The 27,477-nt window shown below is 36.1% G+C and overlaps 1 protein-coding gene across 3 annotated transcripts; it reads right to left on the reverse strand.

The window, feature by feature from the left end:
• On the reverse strand, positions 1-26,802 carry LOC124639344 (carboxypeptidase D-like). 3 transcript variants are annotated; one of them, XM_047176656.1, is made up of 22 exons: positions 26,170-26,802; positions 22,791-23,032; positions 21,667-21,836; positions 20,737-20,933; positions 20,164-20,276; positions 19,743-19,846; positions 15,296-15,457; positions 14,636-14,830; positions 14,182-14,267; positions 11,758-11,958; positions 10,951-11,036; positions 10,526-10,682; positions 9,939-10,105; positions 9,503-9,613; positions 7,544-7,700; positions 6,510-7,173; positions 6,015-6,187; positions 4,670-4,808; positions 4,104-4,306; positions 3,741-3,840; positions 2,768-2,911; positions 1-2,319 (listed from the first exon to the last, which is right to left on the reverse strand). In XM_047176656.1, exons 1-22 carry the CDS (start codon positions 26,614-26,616, stop codon positions 2,201-2,203), a joined length of 4,137 nt encoding a protein of 1,378 aa, XP_047032612.1. In that variant the 5' UTR covers positions 26,617-26,802; the 3' UTR covers positions 1-2,200. The 3 variants fall into 3 exon arrangements, with proteins under 3 accessions (XP_047032612.1, XP_047032611.1, XP_047032613.1); XM_047176655.1 differs by having other exon boundaries at positions 15,296-15,502; XM_047176657.1 differs by lacking the exons at positions 21,667-21,836; positions 22,791-23,032; positions 26,170-26,802 and adding an exon at positions 21,332-21,431 and having other exon boundaries at positions 15,296-15,502.
• Between the last annotated feature and the right edge of the window lie 675 nt (positions 26,803-27,477).

Consider the following 27,477-nt stretch of genomic DNA (forward strand, 5'->3'; position numbering starts at 1 on the left):
TTACTGGTAAAATATTTTATTATTCGCTACAATATCAATACGGAACTATCACATTACGAAATACATAAAAAATATATAATTTACAAATTGTATTAGGAGCACCTTTTACAAGTTAATATTCATATTTCACTTAACTACAAGTGTGGCTACAAAATGCTGTTAAAAAGGATTAAAGACGACAAGAAAATAAAATAGATAAATAAAACGCTTTTACAATAATAAATAAATGCTATCGTCAAAGTATGAATAAAATTGCACATTGCATTTATAAAGTTACCACACATTCGCTGCAAATCAGCTTTTTACACGCATATTGCAGTTACATAAATATTCTTCATTTCAAAATTGTCATAGTAAATAAATTCGATATCATTTTTATTGCCGATCTTATCTTTAGGAGATTCTCTAAATATCTTTAACGTTGTATAAGTATTTATGACTATGTATGTGTAGATAGGTGTATTTTCTATGGGCAAAAAAGTCAACGTATGTTACAAGGTTACAACTACGTTATTAATTGTTAGTGTTGTAATTTAGTGAAATTGTGATAAATTATTGTCAAATTATTATTTTTAAATGAAAGCTTACTGTAGGTATATGTTCGAGTTTTTGAGAAGTTATTTTCATAGAAAATTATTTCACATATAATTTATTTTCTGATAGTAAAGCGCATCACTACAAAATTAGTAAGTTGTGAAAAATATTTCGAAATAGGTTCGTTAATTAGCTAGTTTTCTTACTTTCTTTTTTACAAAGTAATTCATATGTTAAAACTTTATTCTTACATCTAATTGGACGTTTAAAGCGCGAAAATATTAGCACAAAAATAAATAGGAATTTCACTCATGAATTGTAAACACTTACAAAATATTTTACATTGTATTGTGAAAAAATATATAAATAATATTTTGCATTACACATACTTAATTGCCAGGTTTTATGAACTATTTAAAAACATATAAAAATAGTAGTAAGAAAGTATATTTTTTATATATATGTATAAAAACCCTGTATATAAGTATAAAATTCAAGGCACTCAGTAGTATACAGTATAAATATTATGTATTAGGAATAAGAAAGGAATGTACAGATATGAGAAGGAATAAATAAGCTTATATTCTAATGTTTCTATAGTATAAGATATACTTTGTTTCATTCCTTATATATTTAGTTATTGCTGTTGTTTTTTTATTTCAATAATTATCTAGCACATTTCTGAAGATATATATTTAAATAACTTTTGTACAAAAATGATCCTTATTCAATAAGAGTTAAGGATTAATCTTGCATAGGAATGTATGTGAGCCAATATCTGGAAGGATTTATGTTGTAAATTTTAATACTGATAGTAGAAAAATGATGTAATCTAGAGATCTTTCCAATTAATTAAATTCATATAAATATTATTAAAATAGATTTTCGATTAATAACAACATTTAAAATAACAACCATCTAAGTTAGTGATAAGTAAAAAATATCATTTTCTACTGTAAATATTTCTTTTATCATTAAGATTGTATGTAAAGCTACTTATATATTACATTTATTTAAATCGATTACTGAAATCCTGAAATAAATTAGTCAGTTAGGCAAAATATTCGTTTGACATTGGTTAGTTTACAGTTTACACTGTCCGGACAAAATCTACTGAAAAAAGAAACATTTATTCGATAATATATCACTGTGGTAGATAGATTCAAGGAGAACCATATTTTTTATCGGGGAGCACGGTAGTGCCCCGTCAAGATGAACCAAGCAAACCTTCTTTTTTACGAAGCGCTTCGGCATGTTTGAACCATCGTAACTTGGTAATTTTTTCATGTAAAGAAAAAACAAATGAAAATGAAGACAAATAAATGAATGTAGACTTAATTCTATTCACCGCAGTTTGCACTAGGCTGACATATTCTGCGATGATACCTTTATTCACTTTCTCTCTCTAATACACAGCTGTTATATAGAGTGACTGGTTATTACTTACCGATACTTGAACACTAGATTACCCATGTTTAAAAATAACTTTCCCAAAGGAACTTATTTATATTCTCATTAATTTTATGACATTGACATAATTTTTTTTTAACTTTGTGCTCGTTTTTTGCATTATAAGTGGTCACTCATTACCAGTCACCCTATATAACAGTATTTCGTTCTACCACTGGACAAAAGTATCATCGGCGTATATGTTAATTTATTTAAGTTATTCCTGGTCTACCTGTTTCCACTCTCTATCGTTCCTGAGGAGAACTATTTCTTCTTCAGAGTCAGTTTCTGAGGGGGGAAGGTCTTCTTCATCGAAGTAGGGTTTGCGTACTATGTCTGAAATTTTAGGTAAATTAGAACAGTTTAAGGCATATCGGATTAGTTGATATATCATAATATCAACTAATATGATGATGACAGTCGGAACAATTCGAAACAGTTGGTAAAGATCGGAACATTTGCAACAGAAGGTAATATTTTGAAAATATAAATCAATAAAATATTGGATTTGTTGAAATATACCAACTCGCAATTAGAAAACGTGGTTGTTGAGAAGGACTGACTTTCTCTGTGTGAGAGGTCTGTGGCCCAGCAGTAGGACGATAAAAAAGATGACGATGAAATGAAGATGATGGTTAGATAGAACAGATTGGAACAATAAGAATAAACCAGTTTAGACCAGTTAGAACAGATCTCAGCATTTGGGATAGGTGAGGATAGAGGGATCATTAGTCAACAGATCGGAACATTTTAACTTTTTTAGTTACGAGTATATCTGTCTTACCATAAGAGCTAACTTCATCACACAGCGGTCGTTTATCATCACTAGGTATTTGCGTGAACAAGTACTGTCTTCGCGAGTCCTTCGCTCGCTCGCGGCAGCTGAAGCACCACGCCGATATCGTCACCACTGCTACGCCGATCACTCCTGGAAATTAGGACTTTATTTAGAAGGGATAAAGGTTTATTTCGGTATGAAAGTTTATGAGATTATGTGCCTTTGAGATTTACGGTTGTACATACGTGTATGTAGCTGTAAAAGAAGTAACTTTTTGGTCTTTATTTTTAGGGTTCCGTAGCCAAAATGGCAAAAACGGAACCCTTATAGTTTCGTCATGTCCGTCTGTCCGTCTGTCCGTCTGTCCGTCTGTCACAGCCGATTTACTCGGAAACTATAAGTACTACAGTGATGAAATTTGATGGGAATATGTGTTGTATGAACCGCTACAAAAATATGACACTAAATAGTAAAAAAAAGAATTGGGGGTGGGGCCCCCCATACATGTAACTGAGGGATGAAATTTTTTTTTTCGATGTACATACCCGTGTGGGGTATCAATGGAAAGGTCTTTTAAAATGATATAAAGTTTTCTAAAAAACATTTTTCTTAAAGTGAACGGTTTTTGAGATATCAGCTCTCAAAGTCGTAAAAAGTATGTCCCCCCCCCTCTATTTTTATAACTACGGGGTATAAAATTCTAAAAAAAATAGAGGTGATGCATGCTAATTAACTCTTTCAACGATTTTTGGTTTGATCAAAGTATCTCTTATAGTTTTTGAGATAGGTTGATTTAACTGTAATTTACGGAACCCTTCGTGCACGAGTCCGACTCGCACTTGGCCGGTTTTTTATATAAAAGTTTATTTATCATTGTAGATTTATTTCGTACAGTTTAAGGTTTATTTTTCTTTGGTATTGAGATTCTAATTGCGCATGACGATGTACATGAGATTATCATTATTTTTAAACTACGTACCTGCCAACATGACAAAGACTAGACGCGGCATTCCCAATACGTAGTCATCGCTCTCCAGTTTGAATAACACGTTTGGAGTCAAGTTCTCTTTGCCGTTAATCTGTAAAAAAGTACATAATGTTATTTTTTATGTTGGTTTACAAGTTGCTCCTTGGTAAAGTGGTTTTTCTTGGTAGAGCTTTCGTCAAACTTGATAGCGGTTCTCAAATAATTTCTGCTTTTTTCTCAAATAAATGCACGTGTGTTCCATACCTCTCACGCCCGCAGCGTCTGGCGCAATGTATCTAAACGTCATAAAGTTTGGCGAGAACTACGATTTTTTATATTCTGGATTTAAAACCACAATAAACGTAAGGTTCTTACCACAATATGCTTCTGTTTAGTAATATATCCGTCCACAGAGGCGCTGGCTACGACCTCCTTAGCTTTATACTCTAACGGTAGCGTGAGTATGTAGCGGCCCGTGGCGTCGCTCGCGTTTGTAACTATAGGCGTTTTGCCATCTAGAGGACGAATGCTTACTGATGCTGAGGGTAGCGGGTTGCTGTTGCGGTCTAGGGTTAAACCTGAAATGCAGGTATATTTTGTGGTTAGGTGTTATAAATGTGTATGTTAGGACAGAAAAAGGTTGTGAATTTTGGTCGTCAATTTACAAAAACTAGACCAAATGTAGGAAGATCAAAAACTATATGAAAGGAAGGTTTAATTGCGTGAATAGATGACGCTAACAAACAATTAAAAATTAAACATGAAGGGCATACTATACTGCCAAATACAAAAATCTGACAGGCTAAAAAATACAGACAATATTGAACTCATGTTTTTTAATTCAAATACGCCTATAACAGTTCCTTCGAAACATTAACCTAGTTGCTAGCTTATCACTAACAGAATAGAGTAGAAAATTCCACATTTTCACATGAACTTACCAGTGACATAAACAACATTAGGGTTGTCATCCACTTTGACTTCAGTGAACTGTCCTCCAGGAATCGTGTCGGAGTTGATACGGCGCATTATAATGTCCTTGCTCTTCAGAACACCTTCTACTACTGTCCATACGAGTGACTGTAAATCAAATGTTATTATAAGCTTTTATTTAAATTGCTATGTATGTAATCTGTATGTAAAGTATAATCTTGCAACTCGATTTTGAAGCGGATTGAGTTCATTTACATCCAAAATGCGGTATATCCAAGATGGCGGATCAATTATGTTTAATGCATTACTATTTTTAATTTATTAACGGGATATTGTGAGCAGTGTATTAAAAACTGTGCAATAAACAATTATAGATAGTTCATCTCAGATTTGCGCGCGGCCCTATGTGTTCGTCGGCTTGTAAATATACAACTTTCATTCGTGTGACAGTGACGTCGTCCGAGCATGACATGTTCTTATCGCTTTTTGTTATGGGTACAGTCGTTTACGAAAATGTCTAGTTCTTCACGGAGAAAATGTATAAGGAGTCAGGTAGCGTTTCAAAAAATGAAACAACATTCGGAGCTTTTTATTATTACATTTACAGTTTTTCATTATTTTCTCATATGTTTTTTTCAAATTGACATTGACTAGTATCTAAGAAATAAATGAGATGAAATTTCTAAGATGGATTAAATACTCCTTACATATTTTCTAGGTCGGGGTACGCAATAAATAAAAGTGTGGACTAAGAATGTAAAAAGACGCATAATCTAGTATAACAATGTAAACAAAATGTGTAGGGAATTTAAAAATTTTAGAATTTTAAAATTATATTGCTTCGCATAATGTCAACCAAAATAAGATGGAAATAATGAAACTCATTAATGTTAACGTTTGAGTCAAATTGATGAAGGGATGTTGGGTAATATCATCATTTGATTTTTCAAGTAGCGATTTAGAATCATTATAAATAAATAAACATTAAATTAAGTAATAACTGTTTTTCTTTAAACAGCCGTATACAACCCCTAAATAACTGTATTTGTACCCGACTGTACCTCTTGTCACGCACACAAAGTCACTGTATATGTACAAGGGTTACCCACACATAAGGCCGCGCGCAAGACTGAGTTGAACTTACTATAATATACTATGACATCTCCTTTTTGTATTTGGGAATGGGGTATGTGTGTATGGTGTAAGGGCTCTATATTTCAGAGTAACTCCTTCGAACAGTTCCACTGCCAATGAAAGGAGAACTGTTCTGTTTACGATGTTTTTTTTTCATTTATAATGCTGATGGTGCACCAATAAATAAATAAACAGTATCTTACCAGCTTTCCACATTACCTGATCATGATAATTATGACAGCGCACGATAACACGGTAGACGCCGGGAGGTAACATAAGTCGGTAATGAGCGAGGTTGCGAGTCACTCGGTACTGGCGTTCGATTCCCGTGACGGCCACTATGGCTTCCCGCATCGGCATGCCTTCTTCGTTCTTTATGAAGCCCACCACACCTGAGAAGATGGAATGAAAAAGATGTAAGTAGATCCAATTATAAGTAAAACAACAATACAATTTTGTAAAGGAATGAATCCTGCTATAGTTCTTGCCAAATAAGCTTCTCGCTCCGAAGTTGGCTACGCTAGTCCATAATGTTTGAAAAATATACATATCACTGCGCATGTGCGAGGTGACAAATAGCTAACTTCAGAGCTGCATTTGATGAGAATTGTGTTTGAATGCTAATGAGAAAATAAGAACATAATTGAAACCCGTATTGGGTTTTGGTAAAATCTTAATACCAAGAAGCAATCGGTTGCAAACAATTGCACTTACCAGTATTAGCCAATTCAATAAACTTCATAATTCCTCTCAGATTGTTTCTCCAAACCCAAGCTATTTCACTTTCCACCGGCATTTTACAGCAACTGAGCCCCGCAGAGATCACAGGAGTATTATACCTCTCACATAACACATCTATTAAATCACCATGCTTCACACCATTGCCCTTACATTGGTACTTATCATTCGGATTTCTGCTGTCCTGGTACACTTGAGCAAACTTCTCATACAAATTCTTCGATAACTCCGGATAGGAAATATCCTCAGACCCGGAAGAAAGTTCTAGAATTAAATCATATTTTTCTGCTTCTAACATGTTGATAAAAGATTTCTCTCGCGTGTAATTTGAGAGTGGATTTAAATCTTTTTTAGTTAAGTAACTGTATAAGCTGTCTCCGAATTCTTCTTCAAGGGGCGCAACATCACATTTGTCATTGCCATCGTATTGTTTAACTATTTTATCTGATAGAGGGTCTATGTTAGGTATGAAGTGTAACACAGCGTTTTGCAAAAGGCGTTTGTGTACGGGCTCTCCGATAGTGTAAGCCGTGCCGATGTGACGAGCGAAGTTCAGTAACATCTCCTGGCCTAGAGGTTGGGAACCGTAGAAACTGCTGCAGATGGCGATGTGGAATTTGGTTTCTTCTGGGGACCCGACCTAGAAGAGAAAATGTGATTATTAAGTGAGACGGCACAGAGCCAGAATATTTTTTTCAAAATTGTATATAAAAAATATAAATAATAAAAAATTGAGTATTGTTCAATTCTAGGTCTATCCATTGCTTTTTTCGAAGAAGATAGAAGATAACTTATATTCTCGTTCGCAAGCTTAATAAGTTTTTGAGATCACTGAGTTGCTCTTTACTATAAGAAAACATGCTGCACTAACCCCAACCACATATGACAATGATGATGAAGTGGTTCCTTTGCAAAGAGTCACAAGAAAATCGCCTATTAAGTCTATTGATTAGACCGATTTTAATGCCGATTTTTCCAGGCCAGATAGTTAATGTTATATTATACATTACCTCGTCCGTCATCTTGAGCTGATGGAAGGTGGAGGTGAGCATGCTGTCTCCGGCGCGGAACTCGGCGATGTTGGGGAACCGGTTCTCGAGCTCCGACAGCGCCGAGTACATCTCCAGCCGGGTGTGGTACCGGGTGTTTATTATGTTGTCTAGCACGCTGGAAATGTGTGCAATCAATGTTGAGTCAGAATTTGTTACTGATTTTATACTGTACACGAATTACAGTTTTATATATAGCATTGTGTGCCTTAAGGTTACATGCCATGCGATCCAGAAATATATTTCAATGCCTATAAACCTATTGCATTAATTTGTGAGTAGGTTTTATATTCAGAATGTGTAGCTGTGGAGGTTTTGCGAATGTGAAATCAGCTATGGTGTCCTCAGTGTATCTTTCTAAGGGAGCCTGTCATTATGGTGCTTTTTTTCTTAACTACTTCGTAACTATGTTAAGGAAAACTGATGAAAACCTTTCATTTAGTATTGTGTATCTTAAAAGGAGGTGTTTAAGGACAGCTGTCTCTGATCAGAGGAAACTCTATCTCAATAGTCCATTTCGATATGACGATGATTTTGGAAGAAATTGATATGGATTTGTGCATTAGAATTAGTATGCCAAAGAGATATTATAGTTCGGCCATTCAGAGAATGCGTTCCTGACACGTCGCGATTGAACTGACGACGTAACTTTGCAATGGCGTTGCAGTTACGATAAAAATATTTTTGCTGGTTGTTTACCGTTTTAACAATTGAGGAGCATTAAAACAACATTATTATATCAATAATCAATGAATGTTATTACGTCGTCAGTTCAATCGCGACGTGTCAGGAACGCATTCTCTGAATGGCCGAACTATAGTAATCACTTACAGTTAGTGCAAAAAACAACACAAATGCGTGCATAAACAGTTTATTGATAAAAGATTATAGCGATATTAATACACTGGGACGTAAAATAAACTAATATTAAAAACTACAGTTAAGTACGAAGCCATAAGAAATTAAGAGTAAAAATAAACATAGAAAATATAAAAGATATAGTCTAAAACTATAGTAAGAGCTGTCATGACAGCTTTATCTCAAAAAAACTTTTCATTTCAATATTGTTTGAGAGATCAATAGAAAATTGTTCGTAGAAAATACAATCGAGTTTTAGAACAGTTATGGTGCCTTTTTATAGGACATAGTGTTGCCATCGTAACACGGTGGGTTAGTAAAATTATATGGCCATTAGTAGATTATTTGTTACAATAGTAAAGGCACCTTAACATTTTGTAATAGAAATAGAGAGCAAAATAGTACTAATACTATCAAAATAAATCTTAAAAAGCACCAAAAATTCATTCATAAATCAATTATATTATATTGGACAAAAAATAAAATAATACTTTGTGATTCAGTATCGATAAAAAATAGAGAGCAATTTCAATTTCCAAAACAAAAATAATTTTATAAACGACGTAAATATGATAAAAAACTAACTGCGATTTCCTTCAAAATTTCGTACAACGGTTTGTAGCAAAAATATTATTATTAAGGATAAAAAAAACGTAAAAGTATAGGTACTAAAAATAAGCGAAGTGCATAGTAATAATAACACGATGCTTAGAAATAAAAATACATAAGGGTTGATTGTCCAAGGAATGAAGTTAAAAATATATCGATATTTTTATTTCACTGAAGGTATCGATTATTGAATATCGACTGTTGATATTATTTTTTACATGTGTGGTAATACCATATCAGTTCGATGTCATTGAACTTTGTTCATCAAAATAATGAGTTTAAATAACATTCCTTGTTTAACCAACCCCTCAAAACATTCACAATTGCGTGCTTAAAAAGAAAATTATAGAAAAATAAAACACAATACATGAAACAGGCAAGCGTCGTGACAAGCGTGACAAAGCAAACTGTGCCGTATAGCCACCGCGTAAGGTCGGTATTCGTGTGACTCACCGGAAGTCGTAGGCTGAAGACCAGTGTTGGGGATCGTCGGCCATTAAAGTGAAGTTCATGCTCACTGAACCTTTCTCGGGCACTGTCACTTGTTCCGTTATGCTCTCGTAGCTGGAAATATAAAATAATTATTTTTATGAATGCTTTAGAATTTGCATTAATTATCTTGGGCTTGCAGAATTGGATTTTTTTGGACTTTACGGAACCTTTCGATATCGATGTGTTTTGGAGATACAATATCCCTTTGTTGTGGTGGACGAAGTCTACATCCCGAAATAGTTGTCATTCGGTGAAGTTGTTAAAGATTCCAGGAAGGTCTTAGACAGTTACGAAACCTTTTTATGTGAGAGGCCGGAGGAAGGCGGAGAAAGTCGACTAACATTAGCTACATCGGTGCTGGTGGTATACTGATGCGTTCATGTGGCAGTACACTCACCCGTGCTTCATAGCAGTGATATTGTAAGTGCCAGGCTCCAGCAGCCTCCAGTAGTCGCCGTACTGCGCGGTGCGGACGCCGTGCATCACGCCGTGCACCTTGATGCTGGCGTTCACTAGCGGGTGTCCGATGTGGCTGTGCACGAACCCGTTCACTCCTGTGTGGACCTGGGAAGTAATAATACCTAGTGTAACTAATCAACATGACTGACATTCGAAAGTTCGGCACGGCCTTTTCCGGGCGGCGAAAAAGTTCGACTTTTGGGTCATGCAGATCCTGACTTCTTCGGCATTCAAACCGAATCAGACATTCTGGATAAGTCCGTACACTGCCGTCCTCAGAACGAATGCATTACCCATAATCGTCAGTGATGAGATTGTACCCACGTAAATGTGCACATTTACGTGAGCGAATTAATGTCTACATGGGCGACAGAACAGGATCTTAATCTAATCATCATCTATTTTTTATTACGAACAATCTTCAAAAGTGCAGCAAGATAGTGAAGGTTGCTTTAAGCCATTTTTTTACTGAAGTTCATCCCCCGCCTGTTCATCTAAAACGTCTTCCAATATTATTATTATTACCTGTTCAATAAACTTGAGCAAAGCTTCCTTGTTATCCTCCCAATACGAAGGCAGGTCACTAGCGGGAGGGAATTTATAGCAGCCAAGCTCCAGAGTGATCTCCATGTCGTTGGTGTATAAGTAGTTCCAGTCTTGCATGCCGCCGGCTAGCACGTACCTTGAAGTGACGAGGTTTACTTTAATTTCATGCTATGGGTATTAGGTATAGTGACGATAAAATCCCTGAACATTACGCAAAATGGCGGCGCAGAAAGTCATTTTGGCATTGATAATAATAATAAAAGTTATCCAAAATTGTGTCAGCAAAATCAAAAAGCAGTTTATGTTCCAAAGACTAAGAATGAGTTGAGATGACTATGAGTTGAGAATCAATAAATCAGATCTAATGGGTCATTAGAAGATATTTTAGAGAAGTTTTAACTTACCATTTAGCGCCATTAGTGATGCCCTCAGGGAACCTCTCGCTCGGCAAGTTCTTGCATGGTTGTCCTAAGTGCATTTTGTGATGAGCCTGGAATGAACACAAAAATAACCTCAATACGGTAAAATGTTAGACAGATGAGTTTATTCAGAACTATTTGTATCCTTCCTGAAATTTTCGAGCAAACTGCAAAATGGTATCCCTGCTGCACAGACTTCTCACAAAAAAGACAATCGTTAGGACTTTTACTGTAACCGAAATAAGACCTCTATTAGTTAAACAGCTTTCACCCGCTGTTTCACCTGCGTCCTGGACATGGATAAGATACTTAGTTAAAAGTACTCACATCAGAATAAGCATGCGCGAGATGCAAGAACACAGGGTTGTCAGGCGTGAGATACTCGTGGCCGCTGACCATGGCAGGGTTGCCATCGTAGGGATAGTTGGCTACCAGGGCGCCTCCGTGAAGGTTGGCTCATAGCGGATAGTTATTATACTCACGTCGGAATAAGTATGCGCGAGATGCAAGAACACAGGGTTGTCAGGCGTGAGATACTCGTGGCCGCTGACCATGGCAGGGTTGCCATCGTAGGGATAGTTGGCTACCAGGGCGCCTCCGTGAAGGTTGGCTCATAGCGGATAGTTATTATACTCACGTCGGAATAAGTATGCGCGAGATGCAAGAACACAGGGTTGTCAGGCGTGAGATACTCGTGGCCGCTGACCATGGCAGGGTTGCCATCGTAGGGATAGTTGGCTACCAGGGCGCCTCCGTGAAGGTTGGCTCATAGCGGATAGTTATTATACTCACGTCGGAATAAGTATGCGCGAGATGCAAGAACACAGGGTTGTCAGGCGTGAGATACTCGTGGCCGCTGACCATGGCAGGGTTGCCATCATAGGGATAGTTGGCGACTAGTGCTCCTCCGTGAAGGTTGGCTGAGAGAACGAAAGGCTCGGAGAGAGACCAGTTCATGACTGCTCGCGTTTCTGGTTCGGGGATTTTGTTGTCCTAGGAGAAATAGAAAGTAATTTACTTGCAAGATAAACAATTTTTTATGTCATTCGACGGCAGAAATGCCATAACAAGAATTTATATAACTTTGTTTAAATGACTGATCATAAGTCTATTTGTTACAAAGAAGTCGATTAACACACTTGATCAAGGCGGATGTTTAGAACCAGGTGAAATTTCCTCAAGTCGGATCCAGCTTCGGCACCAGGGTCACACAGTCGTGGTCAAGTCACAAAAAATATTATATTGTAGCGTATAGATCTGTTAATATTAAAAGTAGTAGTATAAATACAATAAGCGCGATCGTAGCGAGCTCGAAATTTTTACGAATGTGAAGAAAAGTGTTTTCATGTAGAAAATGGCCCGAGCAGAGTGAGCGCAATTTCTCGTATTTATACTACACACACGTGCAAAAAAAAAAGCGCGGGCGAAGCGAGCGCGAAAATTTTTGTTCAGGTCGAGGACTAAGGTTAAAAAAGTGTTTTTGTGTAGAAAATGGCCCGAGCTGAGCGAACGCGATTTCTTGGACAGAATCACAGACGTGAAATTGAAAAAAGCGCGAGCGAAGCGAGCGCGCAAATTTTTTTTCAGTTCGAGGACTAAAAGTAGATGAAAACGCTTTCTTGCTGTATAACAAATAGACAGCACAAATACAAGAAAGTGCGATCATAGCAAGCGCGAGAATTTTTTCAGGTTGAAGACTAAACGTTTGAAAAGTATTGTGTACGTAGAAAAGGGCGCGTACGTTTTTTTTATTGCAGCAACAGTAAAACATTTTCTGTGAAAACTTCAATTGTCTTACTATTGGAAAGGGTTCATGAGATCAGGGCCGTCTCTAGCTCATGTAGCGCCTCGGTGCAATCATCACCCAAGCGCCACCTATGTATCTTGAAAGATTTTGAATTTGAGATTTTTCAAAAGGAATATAAATAAGAACGTTCGAACGAAAGTCACTTTTTTGGTAGGTAGAGGACTTATAAAAATGTTTCCGAATCATTGTAGGCTCAAACTGTTGGCCAGATTTAAGTTATAAAAGCCGAGACAGGACTACGTTATCGTAAAAATTAGCGCGAGCGAAGCGAGCGCGCAAATTTTTTAATTTTGGGACACAAAAAGTTCATAAGTTTTAAAAAGCGCTGTAAAGTAACAAGCAGTCGGAAGCGCAAACTGTTTTGTTTTTGAAGACTCCATTATAATTTTTTTTTCGTTATATTTGACTTATGAAGTTATCAAGGCAAGGTATATATAATATTGCGCGAGCGAAGCGAGCGCGAAATTTTTTGAGCCTACGACACAAAAGCACCTGATTAAATACATTGTAAACCAACAAGTAGCCGCGAGCGCAGCGAGCGCGAACTTTTTAAATTATTTGTTTGAAGACTCACAAATCGGACTGGGAATTACGTACAAATAAAAAGGAACCGTGATTAGAGCGAGTGCCATTTGTGTTCGTTGATTCGGTGCGTCATTAAAAATAATAAATAATCAGAAATACAGTACAGACACAGTCATTTACTCGCGAGCGTAGCGAGCTAGAATTTTTTCACTTAGTTGGAGGATGTTAAAAGTTAAAAATAATCAAAATGATCGATCCAACAAAGCGAAGGTGACTTTTTTGTCAGTATCATGATACAATGTGGAACTTCCTTATCGAACGGGTGTAATTTCTTCGAAATTTCCTGGTGGTGGGGCGTCCCGCGGCGCCCCTGATATCGAGGCGCCCGGGTTATTCGCACACCCTGCACCATAGGTTAAGACGGCCCTGCATGAGATACAGCATATAATGTAGACAACCCGGACAGCGGATTCTTAGTAACAGGGTCCCGTTTCCTCCTTTTGGGTACGGATAAAGAGTAAATAAAGAACAGAGAGCGAGCGTTGCGAGCACGAATTCTTCAGCAAAACTACTCTACCTGTAACTATGTAGGTATCTACCTATTCACTCGGAATAAAAATTATCTTATACTTATAACAAAAACTGAAAACATCGTGTTTAACCATTTCAATTATTGGTCCTCTTAGGTCCTGAACCTGGCCCAGGGGGGGGTCATGTCCTTGTGACCTACCCCCTGGATCCGCCGTTGAATTTCCTTGAGATATTACGTAGTAAATACGTAAATATCAATTAAAGTACACTCTATTGTTTATTTAATTTAAGCCATATAATGAAATAAGATAAATCAGAAACTCCAATAAAACAAATTACAATAATGAACTTACCCTAGTCTCGCCAAACTGATCGGGGAAGTTCCTATTGAGATCAACGTCATGAGCGTTACTTCTGCCTGTTAGACTGCTGTAGTCACCTGTAACGAAAATTATATTACTATATAACAAAATACATACATAAAACGTTAAATTCTATAATTATTAGGAGTATTACTTTCTTTATGACGCTGATAAAATTTACAATAACCATTAGTTACGAAACGTATTGGGAACTTATTAGCTTAATTTATTTTAAACTTATCAGCTAAGCTTCTGACAACGCGTCACAAAGAAATTACTTGGCAAACCCCGCTAAAATTAGCCCATAGGCTTCCACGCTAAATGGGCCATGTAATACTGAAAAAGTTTCTGAAATCGGACCAGCAGTTCCTCAGATTACCGCGTTCAAACATACAAATTCTTCACCTTCATAATATAAGTACCTGTAGATTTATATCAAACTTACCAATCTGAGCCTTCTCATACCCATCAGGGTTCATGCTGGGCAGCAGATGTATCCTGGTAGTATTCAACATGGTCTGAATGCGCCCGTTGCCGCTGATGTACTCCTGGCACAGATACTTGGCGAGAAGAAGGAGCAGTTCCCGACCTATTACTTCGTTGCCGTGCATGTTGGCTACGTACTTGAATTCCGGCTTGCCTGGTAAAGGGGATGTTTAAGTCAGAAAATATTGAATAAATAGCATAAGTTTTAAATTAGAAATTAAGCTTTGATTCTCTGACACTATGCGTACATATAAGGTGTGTGTCCACTTCAATTGGTCGACTCAATCGAAAGAAAATGAATGGGTGTAGGTATTCTATAAATTGGATACTTGACTAGTGTTGGAATGAGTTCCAAAAAGTTCTCCATTGAAAATGTTACAAGTGTGATACTACAGTGGACGGCATCATCATCAACTTTTTATCGTCCAGTCCCACTGTTGGGCACAGGCCTCCTCTCACACATATACTAGACATAATAGTTTTCCTTAAACATCATTACCTTTTGTATACTTTTGGTCAAGACAGTGCTTAGAACTTTAGAACGCAGAGAACGCCTCGTGAAGTCTTTCATTGTACATTGTGCATAAAGTATAAATAAACAAAGAAAAGAACAACTCACCAGGCTTATGTACTCCAGGGTCCTTCGTCACTTCAAGTACATACAACTCCCTCCCTTCCACCGACTTCCCGATGCTGGTCAACTTGGTGATCTCCGGATACTGCTCATTCAAAGTCTTGAGGAAGCTCTCCATCTTAGCATAGTCGTGGTGGCTGAAGTCGACTGCGGAAATACCGTCGATGTCGTGACGAGCGCGCCTTTTATACACTGGAGATTTGCCCGTTCAAAATTTAAATGTTTTTCGTTGTCATGTTGGTATAAGTATGTGGTTGATGTTTATTTGTGTGGTTGGGTTGGTGTGTTTCTTCTGTTTTGTTTTTTTTTTGTACAGTTTTCTTTTGTTCGGAATATGAATGATTATGATGAATGGATGGTTCCTTTCGTGTGTAGGTATTTATGTGTTTTATGCTGCAGACATTTTGTACCCGGGTTTTAAGAGATTGAAAATGTTGGAACTACATGTGATTTGGAATTTAAGATAAAATGATTAATGCATGGTGTGTCGTGCGTAGGATCAGATCTAGAATGGTGTATTGATACAAGTATGAGATTTATGATTTCAGAGTGTAACTTCTAAAAGCGTTATTTTTTAAATTCTTTCTTTAAGTGTTTTGGAAAAAACTTTCGTATCTCAATTGAAAACTCACACCAAACAAAAAAGTGTTTTCTTTTAAAGACAAAAGAACTTCATGCATTCTGTTTAACACAGTGTTGAAATTACAAAATGTGTGATGGCTACTAGGATGTAAGGATGGAAAGGAGGCTCTACATACGCTCTACAAAAAGCTATTCTAGAAAGTTCCGGGCAAATCAACAGCGCACAAAAAGTAAAGTATAAACACAAAACCACCACCAATAAAAAAAATAATTGAAAAAAAAAAGAAAAACAGGAAAAAAATAAAGCCTAAGTAAAAGAAAATTTGGAAAAAAAAGGAAACCAGAATATCCCAGAGTGTAGTTAGATTCATTAACGAACATTTACTTTAAGACCCTAGCTGTAACTTTATAACTACATCTCTAAAGAAAAAATAAACAATAATAATTAAGAAATCAATAAAAAAAAATCGGTGTACTCTCTGCTCAAATACAACACAAACTCTTTTGACATAGACAAGCTACGATGACCTAATAACGTAAACATACAAAAAAAAAGTAAATTCAAATACGTTCGTTAAATGAATCTAAACAACAAGAAAAGGTGTTAATTAAAACAAAGCATTAGATTACTGTGTACCTGTGACGTTTATTGCTCATATACATCGTACTGGCCATCTATGTACAGACAACTTATTTTAAACATCATAATTTGTGTAGCTGCAAAACTGATGTACAATTATCGACCTTAATGTAGTGGCTATTAAGTTCATTTTAGATTGATAAGTGCTCTTTTAACATATTTTTAAAACTCTTAATATTGGACAACTCAGATGTTGATGTCCTACAGTCTATATTGATTACTATAAATCCAATTATTATTATTATATCATCACCATTTGTGTAGCTGCAAAACTAGTATATGTATGTTGGTATACAATTATCAACCTTAATGTGCTGGCTATTAAGTTCATTTTAAGTTTTTAAGTGCTCTTTTAACAAAATATTTTTAAAGCTCTTAATGTTGGACTAAAGGACATCTTCAGATGTTGATGTCCTTATTATAATTCCAATTAGATATACCTATCTGTCACTTAAATCCTAATAAAGTTTTACAGGGTATGAAAATTGAGTCTACTTGTTCCACTATTGTTTAAAGATACATTTCATAGATAAAAAAAGGCAAACAGATTTGTGCTTTACTGTTTAAAAAGAACCTACTTCGAATTTTATAACTCTTCAAATACCTAAAAATGCATTAAGTTATAAATAAAATGGCACACTAACAGTTACCGAAATACACACAACCAACTCGTAATTCAAAATTAGAAGAATATTCTAATTAGTTTTAAACAGATCAATCACATTCACTGAGATCATTATTTTTGAATTTTAAAGTTTTAAATAATTTGCTTAATTGGCACAGTAATACTAAACAAGCAGCCTTATTATTTTTTTTAAATTAAAAAGTAATCTATTAGATAAAGCTAGGAAAAAACTGTTTTGTAAGAAACAAACTACACATTTTAAAGTTTTTATTAAAAAAAAAATAATTTAAAATTTCTGTTTCTAAAATCTAAATGAGACCAAATATTTTAAACCAATTTAATACCTTTCAAATGCTTAAAACCTAATAATATTTTTTGATTCAGCTTAAACTGAAAGTCTTGAGCAATATAATTTAAAACGTATTCTATACACAATAAAGGTCAAATTTATCTAGCAATAGATAATAAAATAATATAATGAATTAAAAAGTTTTAAGTAGTTCTACTCACTGGCTGGTCAATAGACCAATATTATACTTATTCTAAATTCAAATTATGTTAAGTTGGGCCGTTTTGCTTACACCTAGTCCTATGTTATTGTAATTTCGACGTTATTGCTTTGGTCTTAAGATTAATTTTATATTAGTATTGCGTCACAAAAGCTACATTTTATATTTTATAGTATTTAGTATTAAGGTTAGTTTTATTAGATAAGGAAGCCCAATAGAAATGAGATGGCAGTTTTAAATTTACACAATCATTAGTTACAATTATGCTTGATGTTTCAACTACACACAAAAATATTATCTTCATGGAATCATCTATCTTTAGTCACGAAAACCCATACAATTGACTTTTAGTGCAATAATTTGCCCTCAAACTGAATTAATATTTTTATTTTTGCATTTAGTTGAAACATCAAAATAGTACATTATATACCATGACTCCATACTTCTATTCGCACTAATAAAGCAACTATTTTTAACCACACAGAGTAATGAAAGGAATATAACACTACACACTATTGCAACAGTGCCGACCAATCAGAAACAAGATAAATGACGCCAAATTAACAGTCGTCCAATGACAGGCGTTTGTTTTGTATAATATACTCTATACTCATTCAATATATCTTTTATTCTCAGATCTTTTTTTTGGCGATCATACGTGATCTTCGCATGCTATTATTGTGTGTACCAATATGCTATAAAACTGTAGTACCTTCTTTTTTTTAAAAAGAGTAACCATGGAGTTTCTTGCCCGGTCTTCTCCATACTTTTGAAATTGGCAACTAGAATCAAATTTATTTATGTTTTCGACATTCATATGTGCTTTTAAAGGCCTGAATGAGTTATTCTGCATATATACAGAGTCTAGATACTTCTATTAGCATAGTGTAATATATTGTACTTTCAAAATTGGAACCATTGATTTACTTACTACGGCAAGACATTACATAATATTGAAAAATGGCATTGAAAATTAAGCTTTATTCACATGTACTTAAGGTATAAAATCGCTTAAATTGCTTAAGTTACTTATTGTGCATTGTTAATTCCTTATTCGAATGACAGAATAAAAGCGTATTCATACACAACCCTTATGTAAAGCAACACTTGAGATGCTATGGGAATCTCGCAAGCGAAAATTGACCTTACTCAATAGGGTCTATAGTTGGATGATCATAAAAAAATTGCAAGAAAAGAGTCATGACTTTCCCATTTGCACCTCAAAATGTTTTTAATTTTTATAGAAATGAACGCGTAGAAATTAACTTAATGTCACTACTATCGTTTACCCCCACCATTTTCCATCATGTCATCAAAATATAGATTTGACAAAATAAAATAGGTGACAAGTTAATTTCTACGTTTAGTTTCTAACGATAATTACCACATACCAATGACACGGTATTAATAATTAGACACAAAGGATACATGAAAAAATGTCACGTGATCTAACAATATTATGATGATCTGTAGTTTCTTAATACCCAAAAATTATTTTAATGTGTATGTAATTCTGAATGTGTATGTACCTTGAAATGTTATTTAAGATTTGTTAGAAAGTACAGAAAATGTTATGTGAATATATTGAGTAGAAATGTAATCCGCTGAAATTAAGGTTACAATTGCTTTAAAATTAGTCAACTACTTTGTGGCTGTTATATAGCAATTGTTAGTAATAATGACGACGAAAGAAAATTGTTAATACAGGTCGTTCTTTCTGACATTTACAACTGGTATTTAAAGAAAAGAAATTGACTAGATTTGATATTAGTAGCTGCAGAAAGACAATATTGCAATATACCAATGAAAATAATTTGACTAGAAATTCATTGAATTTTTTATAATAATAGGTATTCTTTACTACTTATTTATTGATTCAATCGCACCCAATAAAATTCTTTCAACCTACACTTTTTGTCACAGTAAAGAACGACCAACAAATCTTGATACTTTTTTGTAAGAAACTTCGAAATCAAGCTTCAACAAGAGCCACAAGCAGTAAATTGACAGCTACCACCGAGAAATGTGTTAGTACAGTAACGGCCGAGTTGTCATGGTAACGCATCTGAGACTTACCCGCGGTCAGGGAGCGAGGGTGTCGGTGGACTGTCATGTTGAACGTGACTGGGGACGTCTGGTTTTCGGGTACCGTGATTAACGTGTAGGGGGGGATTGAGTAGCTGGAAAAGGAGTAGATAATTAGAAATCACATCACATTATTAATAACAATAGGTAGAACGGATTTGGTTGAGCATTCATTAGAATAACAAATAGGCTACTTTTTATCCAGGTGCGGGAAGTACTTCCCTCAAGAAGCGTCTGAAACCGCTGGCGGAAGGTATTTAGGAATAAAAATTAAGGACCGTATCGAAATCCTTGGCAGATGTAAACTATGTAAAGTCGATACCACACCTATCGATACTACACCTAGGATAGGATAGCAAACATGCAAATATGTAACCTTTTTTCAGGGCTTTATGTAATCAATTCAGCTTACCCAGAAGCGACGGCTGTGATGTTGTACTGCCCCGGCAGCAGCATGCGCCAGTAATATCCGTGGTCTGTAGTGCGAACCACGTGGTCGTTACCCTCCACTTTGATTTGAGCATTCTGAAACAAAAGCAAATAGGTTTATTCATTGCATTCTAGAAATAATAATGTGTAGAGCAAAGATTCTTGTTTCAGCCAAAAGACTTCCACTGCTGGATAAGTTGTTGGGGAGTTTGTTGCGCCACTTCTTCTTCCCAGCAAAAACACATAGGAAGTGGTGAAGGGTGGGCGTTTTGGAGGCTGTCTTTTGTTTTTGACGTAAGAAAACCCTGATTCATCATCCTAATTTGAATAAAAGTTTTTGAAAGCCTTCCCCAAGAAGGCCGGAAGGCCTTCCCCAAGGTTCGACATTTTGCTCGATCTTCAGCAATCATGTCCTTCCTGCGTCTTCCGAGTCGTGGTCACCACTCGAGAACTTTTAATTGCCCATCCGTTCTGCGAGCTATGTGACCTACCTATTACCACATCACCTTCACAACTCTTCAATCTAAAACAGTAAGCAATGATCCAAAGGTCTCACCTTCACAGGCTCCCCAGCCTCATCAAGCACGACCCCAGTGACTCCAATATGGGATTGCTCAATAAAAGACAGGAGTGACTCCTTGTTAAGCTGCCAGTACTTCGGCAACTCCTCGGCAGGTGGGTACTTGCAGCAGGATAGCTCGAAGGTCACCTCGAAACAGTTGGAGTGGACGTAGTTGAAGTCTTGCATGCCTCCTGCAAATGAGAAGAAAATATTGAATATACCTAGGACAACAATTTTGGAAACTTGATTAATTGTATTTTGGTGCTGATAGCGGTGTTGGTCTTGCAAATTAGTTTAAGTTTGGTGCGGAAGGAATTTGAATGTAGAAGATTCTTTAAAAACGCAAACGCAATGTAATACCAGCCCAGCTATTACAGCTATCTGAACACAAAAGATGATAAGGTACAAACGCTAGCACACCAACTACAATCCGTCATTTTTATTAAACATAATATGTTGATTTTATCTCTAAAATATAAGGTTCAATATTGACTGGGACAGACCTTGTACAGAATACCAGTGCGCTCCGTTAGTGTTATATGTTGATTTTATCTCTAAAATATAAGGTTCAATATTGACTGGGACAGACCTTGTACAGAATACCAGTGCGCTCCGTTAGTGAGTCCTCTCTCGAAGTTCTCAGGCGGGCACATGTCGCAACGAGTCATGGGTGCAATTCAGCAGTGTACCCATGCGAAGCCGGGGCTGGTTTGCTAGTTTTATTATATTAATTTGAACTGACTAATCTTGTACAGAATACCAGTGTGCTCCGTTAGTGAGTCCTCTCTCGAAGTTCTCAGGCGGGCACGTGTCGCCGGCACGTATCTCCTCGTTACGAGAAGCGTATACATTCGCCAAATGCTTGAATAACCAGTCATGGGTGTATATCAGCAGTGCACCCGTGCGAAATAGAAATGTACCAACCTTGTACAGAATACCAGTGAGCTCCGTTAGTGAGTCCTCCCTCGAAGTTCTCAGGCGGGCACGTGTCACCGGCGCGCATCTCCTCGTTACGAGAAGCGTATACATTTGCCAAGTGCTTGAACAGTGAGTCATCGGGTGATCGGCTCTCTTCGCAGCACTCCTTGCCAGTACTGAAATGGGGAACTGGCTTTGAGCACTTATTGTAAACGTCTGATGAAAACGCTCGTTTGTGAAAGGACTGCACGAGTGGAATGGCATAGAATTTATGCGAATTCAGTATGAAAAATAATAATCTCCCTATCCTTTTCCCAATAAGGATGGGGTTGGCTTCTAGTTTAACCGGATGCAGCTGAGAATCAGTGTCTTAGATGGAGCGAAAAAAATAGCTAGCTGTAAAAGCTTAACTAGCTGTAGTAAATATTTTATCACCGCTGTTAATACTACATCATCATCCTCCGAGCCTTTTCCCAACTATGTTGGGGTCGGCTTCCAGTCTAACCGGATTCAGCTGAGTACCAGTGCTTTACAAGAAGCGACTGCCTATCTGATCTCCTCAACCCAGTTACCCAGGCAACCCGATACCCCTTGGTTAGACTGGTGTCAGACTTACTGGCTTCTGACTACCCGTAACGACTGTCAAGGATGTTCAACGACAACCGGGACCTACAGTTTAACGTGCCATCCGAAACACAGTCATTGGTGTCTAAGATATACTTAGAAGTACATACAAACTTAGAAAAGTTGCATTGGTACTTGCCTGACCTGGGATCGAACCCGCGCCCTCATACTTGAGAGGTTGGTCTTTTACCACCACGACTTTTTTTGCTATTTCTATTAATACTACATACATTGCAAAAACTCTATGAAATGGATGCGGTTGATGGAATCAGTTAATTGATGCGAGGACCATAAAAGCTAATTAAGCGCGGAAAATTAATTTGACATCACACAAAACTCTAACAGTTTTACTACCAAAACTTAAACTCCTGTTGAACACTTGTCAAAACGGACCTTATTTCAACGTCATATCTGAATTTTTTTAGACAAGTTTTCAACAGACGTCTAAAAGTTTTTGTGGTACGACGGTACCTAAGTATTAAAATAATATATTTTATACCACTTACATAGAATCGTCATACGGATAGCTCGCCACGACCGCTCCACCATGCAAATTCCCCGACAGCACAAACTGTTTGCCGGTCACCCATCGCATGAGCGCCACAGTCTCAGGCTGCCGGCCTCCGTACAAATACTCGTCATCATTAGACTTGTCTTTGTCGAACTGGTCAGGGAAGTCCCTGTTTAAGTCCACGCCTTTAGCGTTGTTTCGGCCTAGGTACTCTTTGAGGGACTCGCAGTTGCTTTCCTGGAAAAGGAAGTTTTTATGTAGGTGGTGCTAAACTTAATTAATTAGGAGCTTCTCCAGATGCGCTGATATCTATTGCTGGTGCAGGAGTTCATAATTGCGGATTGCGGGATTGTTCGAAAGAGATACCTCGGCCCTGGTACATAAAAGGCCTACGAAGGAACATGATGGGTTTGTAAGAGTAAGTCAGTAAGAGTCTGACACTTCCTCACGCTGCTAACCCACAGCGAGAGGGTCTTTTGGGTCACAAAAAAGAGGGGCAGGAGTGCTATGGTATGGTAGGAGAGGAATGGTAACATAAGCCACATAATAGTAAATTCTCTGCAGCTATTGTCTGAATGTATGCATAACTATTTTGAATAGATTAAAAACTTTTTTTAGAATCAAAAGTAAATATCACACTTTACTTAAGAAGTTTGACAAGTTTCTGCTTCTAAAACCTGAGCGTCCCGTTAACATACCTACTATGTGAAATATAGCAAGTTCATAATAAGACGGTCACGATTAATTTACCTTAGCTTGTTTAACAAAAGAAAAACATGAATTGATTTTCAATGGAGATATATTATTTTTTATTTTGTTTCCAAAGTTATTCTTTGGATTGAACGAAACTTAATCATTAGTTTAAGAGAAGATAAACGAAACCAGTAAAGTTCCATTATAATTATTGTATAAGTTTAACAATTCCCCTTTGGACCCTGTTGACAAGTTGCAACGGATGTGAATAAAACTTGCAATAATCAATAAAATATTATGTTGTGATGTGACGCATGTGTTGAACGTAACATTATATTGAACCTGATAATTATGACCATTAATTGAACACTAAGTGTGCACAATTAATTAGTCAATGTTAGATGATTATATCCTTTATTTACACTAGTGTGAAGTTGAGATTCCTATAACAATAAAGATAAATAAGTAGGTGGAAAGTTTCACTGTTTATTATAGAAGTGCAGTTCAATTAGCTTTCTATTATCTTTTGAAATGTCATTGATCGGCGAAACAGCCATTGTTAATAATAATTTCCTTGTACATACTATGAAATATAAAATAACTTAAAGCCAAACCTTGTTCAAGTTATAATTAAAAAAAAATGTTTGATTTCAAAAGTAAAATGGATGTAATAAAAAAGCTGAAAATTGGTATTTTAATTATTAATTGACCAGATGCGTGAAGTGGATGCAGGTAGGGCTGCCATCCGTCTGGGTTTCCCTGGATTTGTCCTCGTTTGGAGGCCGTCAGGGCGGCGTTTCAAAAAGTGTCCGGGTTTTCCCCGGACACTTTTCATATAAGGAAGCACCTCATTGAATTTGAAAATATGTTAATAGTAAATGGATTACAAATTAGGTATTATTTTGTTTAAAAAAATTGTACTCATTCGGGAAAAAAATGCGATTTACGCCAAATGTCCGGGTTTTTTTAGTGTTTGTCCGGGTTTGGCGAAATTCGAGATGGCAGCCCTAGATGTAGGTGAAACCATGAAAAACATACAGCCTTATTTAATAAATAGCAGCAATTCATGGTCGAAAATTAGCCTTGAATATCGTCCAAAAAAGTATTTAATAAGCCACCATAGCTACACAGAGTTCTCACTGGACCATGCAGATTGTAAGATAAACAATGGATATTTATTTTTAAACAAATGGCACACTAATGAACAGATTCACATCAGCTCTATGTTTGTCATGTTAATTTTATTTATATATCTGGTTTAATGGCTTTGCATTTGCACTTTCCACCTGCCAGGTACCAGTTAATACTAATTATTTAGTGCATGGCAGGTTAGGCACTATACTTCTAATTTCTAAACAAAGTAATTTTTCCGCTCTGAAGTAGGAAGAAGTACAAAACCCGACTGCGTATAAGCAATGGTTCAAAAGTCCCATTTCAGAGTGCAAAAGATATTTGATGAAAGCTGTACTACATGGTCCCAGAAAAAATGGCTATAATAAAATAAGTATTTAATAAACCATCAAGAGCAGAGTAAATAGGCATTAATATTGTTTAGTTTATTTATTTATTTATTTATTTAACAATTTATGTACACAGTGAAAATATAAAAGAAGTAGACATAGCATATAAAATTGTACAAAGGTACTGCTTATTTCTAAATCGAAATTTCTTCCAGCAGACCCGTAGTAGGAGTTAGTTACAAAACAAATAGAATTCAGATACAAGAGCAGATAATCTCGTCCAAGGCTTTATTAAATTGGAACAGCAATTAATCAATCACTGTATAAAAACATTGTTTTATATACTTTGTAAAACATCAACACACCAATCTTTATTCACAGTATTTAAGATAAATAAGGTATGTCAGCTGAATATTGGGGGTTTGGAAAAATCCCCTCAATTAAGATTACAGAGACATAATAAAGTATTTTCAATAGGCAGAATGTTTATGAATGTTTTATTTCCAAGTCAGAAATCATCATCTGCCTAGCCTTTTCTCAACTATGTTGGGGTCGGCTTCCAGTCTAGCCGCTTGCAGCTGAGTACCGGTGTTTTATGAGGAGCGAATTCTTCAGAAAATCATTAGTTTGTAGAACTATTAAGTATTATTACAAATGATTCAGGATTTAACATTTGACAAATGATTTATGATTCATAATATACTATATGTATGAGGAAAATTACTAGTAATACTTCTACCTCATATTTTTAGAATGTGATGGTATATTTCTACTACTTAGAATCTTATTTGATTTTTTGTTGATAATAAGTTTGTTTACCTTTTCATCAGTAAAATTGTCTGATGTATTAATAAAAATGTAAATGCTTGTAAAAATTATTAAGTACTTGTTACATTATACTAGTTATAAAACCACAAGGAAAAAGTGGATTATTTTAAAAGAACAAGTCAGGAATATTATTATTAAATATGACAGTGTAAAAAAGGAAACTTGTTAAAATTATCCTTTACCTATACATATTAAGGATAATTTAAATTTTATAGCGTATAGATGAAATTGCTAATTACTTAATTTGAACTCAGTAGTGAATTAGAAATTTTATGAGTGACAAATCTTATGTAATTCAACAGTTAAAACTGGTTGAACACTCACTATTCAACAGTGAGAAAACAGGTTTCTCATACAATGTTAATTTTGAATAAAATAACAATAGCAACTTACCTCACTGCTCTCAAATCCATCAGGATTTAATGACGGCATTAGGTGTATATCTGTTGTATTCAGCATCCTAGTCACTCTGTCGTCTTTGCCATAATTGTCCAACAAGTACTCCGCCAGGTATATCGTCAGCTGCCGCCCCACCGACTCATCACCATGCATGTTCGCCACATACTTCACCGAAGGTCGCTCATAATGAGGTGTTTGCACATCCTCACTTAACTGAAGAACCAACAGCTCTCGCCCTTGCACCGACTTCCCAATTGAGTACGACTTAATCAGGTCCGGATACGTCTTCTGAAATTCACTGGTTAACTTCACTAAATCTTTGTAACTGGTATATTTTGGGGACACTAAGAATTGCTCCTCATTCTCCTCTATAGATCGTGGCGCACAGTTATCAATAAATAGAGCAAATAACACAAATAAACACGTGTGGACTAGCAACATGTTTGCTCCTCTATAAAGAGCTAGTCATGTGCCTGAGGGTATTTACCGTTTGCAGCCGATACAAAAACGTAAACACTACTTTATCGCCGTAAACATGGTATGCGGCACGACGTTTAATGTAAATTAATTACAAAAATGATAAGAAGGGCAACAATAGGTATTTGTAGGCTTTGACAGCGGACGCATTGTTCGTGAAACGATGACGGACGAGGCGGATTGGGCTGCCAGATCAAAATAGATTTTTTACCCAATTTGGTTTTCTATCTAAAGTACCTATACACTGTATACGTGGGGTTTACTACTTATTGATCGACGAAAATTTTTAAGTTAATCTAAATTAAATTGAAATAAAATCATACTATTGATAAAAAAATCTAATGCTTTTTTTTGTAAATAGAGCCGAAAACAGACCTTATATAAATTATCAGAATTTGAAATCAGAATCAGAAATTGAAAAAGGGTTTATAAGATATTTATTTGACAGGCACCCATGGTGCTTAGGATTAGAACTTTCAAAATGAAGGCATTACCCGTATTATAGGATATTGGTTCTAAGCTGGCATCATTTTTTGCAGGTTTGTTATTTGACGTGTCAGTTTGCGACACGTTTCGATTCACGCAATAAAGACGTTCTTGTAATTTCCATGTTCTTAAACGGAAATTGCTCTAACTCAAGTAGGCCTACATCGGTACTCCTACACTACATAAATATTCATCTCAATCTAAGTTCCACTGTAACCCTGTACTGATTGCAAAATTTTCTAATTATTTAATGCACTTGAATTACATTTACGGGCTCAATTCGTGACAACTTTCACTCGCTGGTCCAGTAGCCTCAGGCACGACACAGTAGAACATGAG

Source organism: Helicoverpa zea, chromosome 19 (assembly GCF_022581195.2).
Source record: "Helicoverpa zea isolate HzStark_Cry1AcR chromosome 19, ilHelZeax1.1, whole genome shotgun sequence".
Taxonomy (NCBI): domain Eukaryota; kingdom Metazoa; phylum Arthropoda; class Insecta; order Lepidoptera; family Noctuidae; genus Helicoverpa; species Helicoverpa zea.

Excerpts from the sequence above, each read along its gene's own strand:
- LOC124639344 (XM_047176655.1), bottom strand. The coding sequence starts at position 26,616 with ATGTTGCTAGTCCACACGTGTTTATTTGTGTTATTTGCTCTATTTATT. Across the intron at positions 23,033-26,169 it reads ATGGATTTGAGAGCAGTGAG|GAAAGCAACTGCGAGTCCCT; the intron begins GTAAGTTGCTAT and ends TTCCTTTTCCAG. Across the intron at positions 10,683-10,950 it reads ATCACTAATGGCGCTAAATG|GTACGTGCTAGCCGGCGGCA; the intron begins GTAAGTTAAAAC and ends CGTCACTTCAAG.